Genomic DNA, 11045 nt, shown 5'->3' with positions numbered 1-11045 from the left:
GGCCTTAAAACGGTCAAAGGGGCCTCCAACCAAATTTTGCTTAGGGCCCCCAAAGGTCTAGGGCCGGCTCTGTTTGTACATCAGTTAACAGTGTTAACAGTGTAACAGACTTGGCTTCATCGGCAATTAAATTTGATCATTCCTGGGTACAAGTTGGTTAGAAAGGATGGAATTGGATCAATTAGTGGGGGATGTGGAAGCTTTGTAAAAGATGGGGTAGCTTTTAGAGAAATAATATTAGATACTCAGAGTGAATGTGTTGTTGTAGAGCTATGGACACATGGAAAGGGGATAAAGGTTGTCAACTTTTATAATCCATGCAATCAGTTAACATACAATACGAACCAAGGCTGGGGATAATTTGATATGGTGTGGGGATTAATTCACTTTCACTTTAATTCACTTTGGGGAAGCACTTCTAATGCAAGGTAGAAGAGTTTATGGAGGAACAAGCTTTAGTATGTTTAGGCCTAAATGATGGGAAGGGAACCAGATTCAATATAAGGTATTCATCAGCTTCTTGTCTAAATATAACAATAGTTCCTGGAGCTATAGCTTTTTCCCAATAATACGTGTGGTGAGAATGATAATTTATCAACAAAATCAAAAAATAAAGCAAACTAGGTGGAGGTTTGATAAAGCTGACTGGGATCCATTTAACAAGTTATGCATTGATGAAATGGTGAATATAGTACTGAAGTTGAACGGACTTATGTTCTGACAGATAAAATTAAATTAATGCAGCGGAAGAATCCTAAATCAGAAGGTAAAGGATGAATATTGTTCCTTGGTGGAATGAATAATGTACTAAAGGAGTTAAAGATAGAAGTCATTCAGGGAGCTAAGGAAAAAAATAATACCTACTGTACAACTTTAATAATATATCAGAGGAAACGGGCACAGGCAAGGAAAATAATAAAGCAAGCTAAAAGGAAATATTGGCTATCATTTTGCTCCACAATAGGAAAGGGAATCTCAGTTGGGAGAAGTATGGAGTGTCCTAAAAAATATGGTTGGAGTTTATAGAACTCAGAATATTCCAGTTTTAGCAGATGAATGGAAAACAGCAGTGACTGAAGAAGAAAAAGCTCAACTGTTAGTGTACACATTTCAAAAAGAGAATAAGAGAAGGATGGAAGAAATTTTAAAGCAACATCAAGATATTTATATAATGTCTACATGTGTATCTGAATGCATACTGAAAAGAAATGACTTTCCTCCATATGGACTAGACTAGAGCTATAAGGCCATCTAGTGGCAAGAGTCATGAAATATCATGTTATATTATTTTTTTTCCACAAGAGGTCGGCAAAGACACCCAATGTAAGATATTTTGAGCTGAATTAAAAGGGTTATGCATGAAATTGTTAGCCTGGCATGCCAGACCTAACCTGGCCCTAGCCAGATTAATTTCGCTCCGCCTAGCTTCACTCACATCCATCTGGAACCTCTTCCATTGAGAGTGATTTCTCCAACCAACTTTATGGTTTAGCCAATCAGGACGCAGGGCGGGAGTTTCATAGATGTGACGTAGTGGAGAAGCGACCGTGAGACTGTTTTGATTCAGACAACAATGGCGGCTCGCATCGAGGAAACAAGCGTTAACATTGATGCTGTTAACATTGATTTCATCCGTGTTGTCCAATCTACCTAATATTGTTTCATTAAAAGAACATCAGAGAACGGCTCTTAAGGCTTTTGTTGGTGGAAACGATGTTATATAGATCAGTGCCTTCTCCCGACCGGATTCTTCAGCGTCACGGGTTGGCTTCGGTGTGAGTGGTTGAAATAGCACGTCGATAAAGATGACAGACAAGTGGCTTAATCCAATCATATGCAAGGATTTTTGATAAGGCCCAGCCTTCTGAAACGCCATTTCAATGGATGTGATGTGAGTGAAGCTAGGCGGAGCGAAATTCATCTGGCAAGGGCCAGGTTATGCCAGACCTACATCAAGATGTTATAAAACATCTAATTTTCGCTGCCGCTAGGGTGCGTCTAGATTTCTAGGCTATGAAATTGTAAGTTATTCTGAATTTGAGTTGAAAGAATGTGAGGAATGTGCTTAAATTACAATTTATTTATTATTTATTGATCAAATCTAGTAATTTAAAGGTAAATAAAATAAATAACAACAAAAAATCTCCAAAAGAATTGCATTTAAAAATAGAAAAATAGTATCAAAAAAAAAAGAAAAAGATTTCTGGATAAAACAATTAAGTATAATTTTAGGGCTTTGGGTCATTTTGAAAATGTGATAATGTGTTACAAAGTGTGAGGGAAGGATGAAGGTTTAAAAGTGGGTCTTTATCCGTTTTGGGGATCAAATAAATAAGACCCTGCTTCATTGTGGAAGTCATCTCTCCTTTTTAAATTCATTCTTTAAACAAACTATGTAGAGGTTGCTTTAAGACGTCCCCAAAATGGAAATGTTCCTCTCTTCCTGTACACGTCGCTCTACGGCCAGTGTGACGTATGCATTAGCCTGCAGCCACAGGAACACAGCATTGAATTAAACCATGGAGACTCTCTTCAGCCTACCGTTTGCTGTACTGGAATGCCCGAATGTCAAACTTAAAAAACCATCATGGCTACATATGCCCTCTGCAATGACCGTATATGCCGTCGTGATTGTTTCATATTTTCTCATCACCGGTGGTAAGAGTCTCAAAGCAATCTGAGGCTAAACTAGCTTTTAGCTAACTTACTAACCCTTATCCTGTTGTCTGTGCACACAGCACAACCGTTTATTTACAAGTTATATTTTGCAGTGGAAACTTTGAATTACAGTTCAGTTGAATATGAATATGCATGCTTTCGTGCTTTGTGAAATAATCTCAAATTATTGTACACAGACATAATGACTAACGTTACTCTCCGCTCCTTACTAACGTTACATTACATGAACAAGAATTAATCGGAAGTTTATTATTATTTTGCTAGATATTAAATAGCTAAATAAATCATTTTAAGTGCGACATTAGTCTGTCTTAGTCTAAAATTACTGTTTAAAACTGTGATCATACTGCTACCATACTCTTCTGATCTCTTCAGGCATCATATACGATGTGATCGTTGAACCTCCGAGTGTCGGATCAATGACAGATGAACACGGACATCAGCGGCCAGTGGCCTTTCTGGCGTACAGGTAAGTTAATGGTTTCCATTTTATACAGCCTGTCATTCATAACATCAGTACAAAACAAAACAAAAAACTCTTCATTCTCTTCAGATGAGTCACTTCACTTTTGCCAGAGACCTTTCACTTTATGCCATAGGCCTATATAATACTTTTTTAAAGTTACCCCAACAAATTAAAATCGTCATCTTAAACATCATATATTGTGTGGGTACAGGATTAGTCTGTAGTTTTATTGCTGTTCAAATCCAGAATTTCTGTGATGTTCTCCAACCACCGGCATACAAATCTCGACCAAATTACCAGAGCTAACCAAAATACGTGACTGCAATGTAATCTAATGACCAAACTTTCGTTGTGGCAACATAACTTTGTCACAACCCAAGTATAGGTCTTTTAAAATTCCTAAATTCGTTGCCAGTTGCATGCAGTATGATGCTGCTTTACAAACAATTTATTGAATCTGTCCATTCCTTTTGTATTGTTGCATGGTATGCCCTAGTGAAAAAAAGTATACTTTATTGTATTTGAAATATATTCCATTTTTCAATAGTACATTGCAAAACAAACAGTACAATTTTTGTTAGTAATATGTTTAAATATATTAAAAGTATACTAGCATCATGCTTTTACCTATTTTCACAATACAACTTTTAACACACTTTAAAATAATTGTACTTGGAGTTGGTCCAATTTAGTACACAAAAGTACACTAAATACACTTAAAGTTATGCTTTACTGCTATTTAATTACAACTAAAATATACTTGGTACAAAATTAGTTGTTTCAAAATAGCACACTTCAAGTTAACTAATCATTAACACACTTGAAGTATATTGATAATTAGTCTGGCTGCAAGTATACTTATTTTTTTTTTCACCGGGGTGGTACTCTAAGTTTGACTAACAAAAGCAGGTTAAGTAGCCTTGTAAAGGTAGCACAGTTCTCTCACACTTTTTAATAAGGAGGGTCAATTCTTGACTTTATAACCGTTTACATAGGACATTTGCACTGTAAGAATGTACAGGGAGTTTGTTTACGCATTGAAATCAGACTGTGCAGTGGCTTCTCTTGTTATGATGTCATGAGCAATTCAGTTCTTTATTATTAGCAACGTTTGTAAATGGCATCTTAAAGCTGCAGTCCGTAGCTTTTTTAAGTTAAAAATAATCCAAAATAATTATATTAAAAAAAACGTATTCTGCCAGTGGTCAAAACTATCTGCTTGCCATAGCTAGATTCAAAACGGTTAGCTTGTAATAATGATTTTAATTCCAGTGGTACTGGTGGGTTTCCGCGGGAAATTCGAGCATGTCTTTGCGTCATTACGTCACACCCGTACACATAAAGGAGGAGTTTCGGCTAGCCGGCTATACTGCGCGTGACGAGATGTTTAGATGTATAGGCTTTTCTCGCAGCACTTTACATAATTAAACTTATGGCATCCAGAAAGATCCAAACAACAATCATCAGTGTCAACTGGAGATTCAGCAGTTATAAAACCCAAAAGACTTCGTACTTCGGATTTAAGGTGGCTAGAGAAAGAGAAAGAAACCGTCTCATGTGAACACAAGGATTTAAACATCGGCGGGGCTTTTGAAAAGTGCGTGAACTCCGTGTTTTGAAGGGGTTCAAAACGATAGAAGAGACGGCTTTTTTCTGCTGAACAAGTAAGTTAAGACATTTCAATAGTTCAATCGTGTAACAGTACGTTTTCTTAATTCACAGTTATGGAGTTTCCTTTGTTGTGCCTTTCTCGTTTTGCTATTATGGAGAATATGAATTCTGAACTACACAGGTAACCATAAAACACATTAAATTTAACATTAGTCACGCAATGCTGATGTGATGTTGTTAACATGAACAATTTGAGAACAAAGTAGGCTATAATTTGCACGGTTGCTGTAAATCGCGTTGATTAAATCTAACGAAGCTTATGTCGAATGCTTTTTCCCCCTTAGTTGGTCAGAACAAAAATGGATGTTACTTGTTCTGAAGACATTTTCTTATGAAAATTCTTATGTTGGTCAAACTTTCAAAAAGTGAATCTGTGATTCTGTATGACAGTATCCACACAGCGCGGTGACTGACAGCACCACTCGCCTCAAAACACTGTGTTCATCCGCGCTGTTTCATGCCGATTTACAACCCACGTAAAGATGATAATTCCACGAATCACTGCAGTTACAGATTTCGAACAGAGAGATGGCGACAAAGAGGAAAAGCTACGGACTGCAGCTTTAAATATAACTGCGATAGAATTATGTCATGCATTGTCTACACTGGGTGTAGTTGTGCCTGGTCATAGTTTAGTTGGTGCAACAGGTATTAAATATTTATCGGACGTAGCTAAGTGTAGAGCCATGCAGCGAAGTATCCGTGAAATGATTTGACAATTATTACCAAACTTTGTATGTGTCATTGTCACCTCACATTGACCACAACCTCATCAATTTGGTAACAGTGCCACTTAATGGTCAAAAGTCACAAGAAATTAAATCATTCATATTGTTTCAGCTTTTGTGCCTTAGTTAATGCATTAGTTAATGTTATAAACAAACATGAACTAACAATGAGCAATACATTTGTTACAGTATTTATTAATCTTTGTTAATGGTAGTTAATAAAAATCCATTGTTCATTGTTTGTTCACGTTAGTTCACGGTGCATTGACTAATGTTAAAGGCCATGAATCGATTTTTTTCCATATTTATTTATCACTCAAAAGCATTTTCCTACACTGTTCATAGGCTTGCAGCCTCCATGTTACAGCTAATGCTGTTAGATTTTATGTTTGTTTTATCTTAAACATAAAATAACCTGATCCTGTTCAAGACATGCCACTGTTCTGACTTGTCTAATATTCAGCATAAATTGTTCATCTTGCATCAAAATCCTGTCTATTCATTGTATGCATTTGAAATATAGAGTTGGCTTCTGTTTTAATGTACCCAAGTGTTCCTAAAATAAAAAGAGTTTAATATACAGGTTTGTTTAATTTCTTTTTTATTAATTAACCACTTGTAAACTTATGTTCACTGTTAAATCTATATTCATTGAATCGAATCGGAAATCGAAAATCGAATTTAGAGCTTGTGAATTGAAATCGAATCAAATTGGAACATCTGAATCGATACCCAGCCCTTCAGTCAGTACAACATTGTAATGAAGATTCCTTATGTTTTTGGAAACCTTGTTTTAATATACGTTGATTTTTGACGTGTGCAGAACAGCACAACAGTGCTTCTGTGATCTCTGTAGCTAGTCTCTCTGAATGGTTGTGTTCTCTCTTAAAGGGTGAATGGGCAGTACATCATGGAGGGGTTGGCATCCAGTTTTCTCTTCACCATGGGAGGCCTTGGCTTCATAATTCTGGATCGCTCTAATGCACCCAACATTCCCAAGCTCAACCGTTTCCTCCTGCTATTCATCGGCTTTGTCAGCGTGCTACTGAGCTTTTTCATGGCCAGAGTCTTCATGAGAATGAAACTGCCGTAAGTCACTACACTTTAGCTTTTTTAACATTTATTTATGTTTATATTATATTACACTATTACAGTGGAAACACCTACTGATTATTTAATATTATTTGGGGCCAAGCACCGAAGGTGCATATAGTCTTCGTCTTCCACATTTGAGTCTATGGCAACCCATAGAACTGTAACTTTTTAACTTTTAGAGCTAGAAATTCTTTTTCCCTCTGAAGATGATCTGAGCAATGTTCTAGGAGTTGTCTTGAGCCAAGGAATCAGACCATGCCGACAAAAACTTGGTGTGTGTTATGACAACCATGACCTGAGGAGCAGTTTTGGCAAAGTGCCACCTCTGGAGAAATGAAAAATAGATATTTTTGCAATAACTTCTGTAAGGTTTGGCCAAAAATCACATCTCTTTAGATTCAGTACAGCATACCGAGTCGAACGACATCCAATTTTCCCACGTCCCACATTTTGTGCATCAACCATTTTGAATATGGTTTATGAACGTATTGGCGTATTGTTACGAAACTTGGTATGTGTCTTCGACATGATGCCTTGAGATACTCAAAAAGTTTCAGGCAGCATCACCTTGTGGTTAAAAATTCTAATTACATTTCAAATAAATGCTAACAGCTTTTGATTCATTTTTCCTATTGTCATGAGACTATTAACGGTATGACTCATGATGTAAGGAACATATCAAGACCAATGATACCAATTAATCCATAGTCTATCAAACTTATCCGATATTTTGAATTTCTTTGAAAACCTACTTTTCGAACTCCTCCTAGACCATTGATCCAATTTTTACCAAATTTGATTCAGATCATCTTTAGACCATGCCAGCAAAAAGTGATGGTATGTTGATACACCAAACCGTTATCATTTATCTCATTAACTAATTTGATAGCATGATGCCAAACTGAATCCTAGGCTGTATCTCTGCAATGGTTTGACATATTGACACCAAACTTTGTGTGTGCCATTCTCCACTTTTCCACCATTGGGCCAAACCTTTCTCGTTGCTTAACTGTTACATCCGTGCCGATCCGGCCCAGCCGGTACAGATCCGGTTTAATTTTCCAATGTGGGGCTTATAACAGAGCTCTGTGCAATGTAATGCAAATGCGTCAGTTGTCGCTTTGGTAACGCAAGAGTTTACTGACATAGATGTAAATGACAATAGCGTTACGGAAGATGATCCTGTATTTCTTTTACTTTTATGATTAACTTGTGTTTACTTAGTTCATAGCGCGCGCTTAGCCAGCTACTAAGAAACTGTTAGCCAGGCAACAGACAAGCAACCAATCCAGAGTGGCGATGTCACTACACGCATTATACCAACACGGTTCATTATGGTTTCTCAACGGTTTGCAATCGTGCCATGCTGAACCAAAGCTGAAGTGGAAATATAACTGGAACTTTTCCTTATCGTTCTTAGAACCGTTTGGCCCAACAGTGTAAATGTGGTTATTGTCATCCCACACTGACCATGCCACATCAATTTGGTGACAGCGCCACCTATTGTTAAAAGTCATAAGTAATTAAATCATATTAAAAGTGATTCTATTTATGATTTGTACCTGTTTTGGCTCAGATAATCTAAAACTGTCTTTAATTACTTATTGTAGTAGTTGTTGTGTTTGGGTCCATTAATTGCTGCTTGCAGCTATATGATGTTGTTGTTATTCTCAGTGTATAGCAGGGAGATAGCAGCAATGTTTTAGCTGTTTCTTTAAAACTGTATACATGCATCATAGTTTGGTTTAAGATTAATCTCTGTTGTCTTGCTTTTGATGATTAACAGAATGTGTTTGTCTTGCAGTGGTTACCTTATGGGTTAAAGCTGCAATATGGCATAATCCGCTTGAGAGATTAAAGAGAACATACAGAAAACCATTTCAGTGCCAAGGACTCAATCAAACGCTGATCAATTATTTCCACTAGCAGAAATCTCCTCCCTTATTGTTTTGTTTTTTTTGACACATGCAACTTGTTGGACTCTTATTGTGTTAAATTTACTTCTTGACATTGCTGATAAAAAACATCTTATCACATTTCTCTAAAGTCCAAAGGGTGGTCAGTATTATATTGATGCCCTTGAAAATCATTGTTGTGGTCAAGCTAAATCCATTTTGGAATATCTCCTTTTACTGTTATTTTGTAGACAGCCTGCTCTGTGAAAACCCTTGAATGTGGCTGTTTGATGTGCAGTTTTTTCTATAATAAACAAATGTACTTCCCACAATGAATTATTTGATTTTTCAAACTTTTACTTTGTGAAATTAAAGTTTAGGAAAATATTATTTAAAATGGAAGGTTCTTTTAAAGTTATTTAAATATTTTTTTCATTTAATAGATTTAAAATGCAATAAGGCTTATATTGTCACCTTAGATGTTTTTTTTTTATACTTTCAATTTTTATTAGAATTTTATGTCAACAATAAAACAAAAAGGGAAAAAGTAAAATAAAATAAATAACATACATTGAACAAAATCAGAGGAGGCCAAGGAGGAGGTACCTAGTACAATTGAAACAAAAATAAGTCTAGTTGTACTCATCGGAATCACTGTTCAATAAACCTTACATTTACAATACGTCTACCATCTTTGCATAAATTTACCAGAAACACCTTAGATGTTTTGATAACTTTCAAACACTAGAGAGCAGCACTGAAGACTAAACTTTATTTTTTTTTTGCAAATAAAGAAACAGCACTGCATTGTGTACACTAACATAAAATGAAAAGGAAAGAGAAAAAAAAAAAAACTCAACCAGTAAGAAAAATAGTATCAAAATTCTTAAGAAACTTGTTCTTCTTATTGTTATCAATGAGTTTAAGAGATTTTACAATAAGGGAGATCTCAGCGATAAAGACTTACAATCTAGGCAATGTATTGAGAAATTTGTTTTTGTGAATAAAACATTTACAATGCAACACAAAGAAATTAACAACAAGAGTAATAGCATAGTCTCGTAGAAAAATAAAGATATATATCTTTCAATGAAAAGTTTAAATCACATTTTATAAAAGGAGAAAGATGACAACTTAAGTTCTCCCAAAGAGATTTAACCTGATTGCAATGGTAGAATAAATTAAGCAAAGTTTCTTCCTCAACTTTGCAAAATACACATATGTTAGAAAGATTAACAAAAGTAGAAATCTGGGAGTTGGTTGGATAGACATTATGTAGAATCTTGAAGTGTACCTCTCTTATCTTATTGGACATACAATATTTTTTCAGGGAGTACCACGCTCTCTTCCACTCAATACTGTAAATAAAAAATTTCAAGGGGGTGTGTAAACTGTGTAATGTAACAATAGCTTAATATGTTTACGATTACATTTTTTAATCAAGAAAACAAACTCCATCCAATAAAAGTTTTGGCATAATTGTTTTTCTCTCATTAAAGCAAATGTGTTTTAAATAAGTACACATAACTTTGAGACGAAGCTTTGATGACAGAATTGAAAGTCCTAGAAGGCAGAGGAAAATTATACAAAGTCATAAATTGTTCATACTGCAGTATACTGCCTTCATTTTTAAATAAATCCGAAACAAAAAACAATACCTCGATCATACCAATTGTTAAAAAAAAAGAGGATTTGTTTCGGATTAAAATGTTCGAATTATTCCACAGAATTTCTTTGTGAGGAGAAAAGTTTTGCATGTAGCACAATTTGCAATCAAGTAAAACTTGTTGGTGAAATTTAGAGAGAGAAATCAGTCATTTAGAAGGGGTGAAATTAAATTTTAAAAGAAACTCTAAGCCACCTAATCTACGAAATATGGTATTGGGGATATAGTACCAAATTAAGGTCATTACTACAAAGACATTTTTTTAAACAATTCTCAAGGAGCTGATTAATTCCTTAAAATTTAAAACTTCCAGTCCACCCTCAGAACGTCTATTAGACAAAACAGATTTCCTAACTGTGAGAGATCTGTTCTTCCAAATAAACTTCAATAACATTTTGTCAATATCATCACAATTGTCACTAACATTTGTTAGTGACAATTAACAAAAGGATAGAGGATTAATAATAATAATAATAATAATAATACATCAGACTTTTATAGCGCTTTTCAGGACACTCAAAGACGCTTCACATGGGGAAATAAAAAACAAAACAAAAACAAAAGGATAAAGGATAGAGAGGGATAAACACAACAGACAAACCCTCTGCTTTGGATATAAGAACTCTACCATTGATTGACAGGTCTCGTTGTAGCCAACAATTGGCTTTATGCACAGCTTCACTACTTCCTGAACTTCAGCCAGCCCTTTGTTTCCTGTCTGTCATTATTGGACAAACTGATTAATCCAGGTGTGCCTGGCCTCAGTAACAATAATCAGGCACACCTGGATTAATCAGTTTGTCCAATAATGACAGACAGGAAACAAAGGGCTGGCTGAAGTTCAG

General features: G+C 35.5%; 1 protein-coding gene and 1 long non-coding RNA gene across 2 annotated transcripts; one reads left to right on the top strand and one right to left on the bottom strand.

Annotated features, from left to right (window-relative positions):
- Positions 1-2459: 2459 nt before the first annotated feature.
- Positions 2460-8870, top strand: ostc (oligosaccharyltransferase complex subunit). Its single transcript, XM_056242330.1, has 4 exons — positions 2460-2658; positions 3055-3148; positions 6436-6633; positions 8444-8870. Exons 1-4 carry the CDS (start codon positions 2520-2522, stop codon positions 8460-8462), a joined length of 450 nt encoding a protein of 149 aa, XP_056098305.1. The 5' UTR covers positions 2460-2519; the 3' UTR covers positions 8463-8870.
- Positions 8871-8957: 87 nt separating this feature from the next.
- LOC130077185 (uncharacterized) lies at positions 8958-9362 on the bottom strand. Its single transcript, XR_008805712.1, has 2 exons — positions 9252-9362; positions 8958-9008 (listed from the first exon to the last, which is right to left on the bottom strand). It is a non-coding gene; the product is annotated as an uncharacterized LOC130077185 (long non-coding RNA).
- Positions 9363-11045: the final 1683 nt, after the last annotated feature.

The sequence above is a fragment of the Rhinichthys klamathensis genome, unplaced genomic scaffold (genome assembly GCF_029890125.1).
Source record: "Rhinichthys klamathensis goyatoka isolate OS25496 unplaced genomic scaffold, OSU_Roscu_1.1 h1tg000722l_1, whole genome shotgun sequence".
Taxonomy (NCBI): Eukaryota; Metazoa; Chordata; class Actinopteri; order Cypriniformes; family Leuciscidae; genus Rhinichthys; species Rhinichthys klamathensis.
Note: the sequence above shows the minus strand (reverse complement) of the source record. Positions and strands in the feature narration are given on the sequence as shown.

Excerpts from the sequence above, each read along its gene's own strand:
- ostc (XM_056242330.1), top strand. The coding sequence starts at position 2,520 with ATGGAGACTCTCTTCAGCCTACCGTTTGCTGTACTGGAATGCCCGAAT. Across the intron at positions 2,659-3,054 it reads ATATTTTCTCATCACCGGTG|GCATCATATACGATGTGATC; the intron begins GTAAGAGTCTCA and ends TGATCTCTTCAG. Across the intron at positions 3,149-6,435 it reads GTGGCCTTTCTGGCGTACAG|GGTGAATGGGCAGTACATCA; the intron begins GTAAGTTAATGG and ends TCTCTCTTAAAG.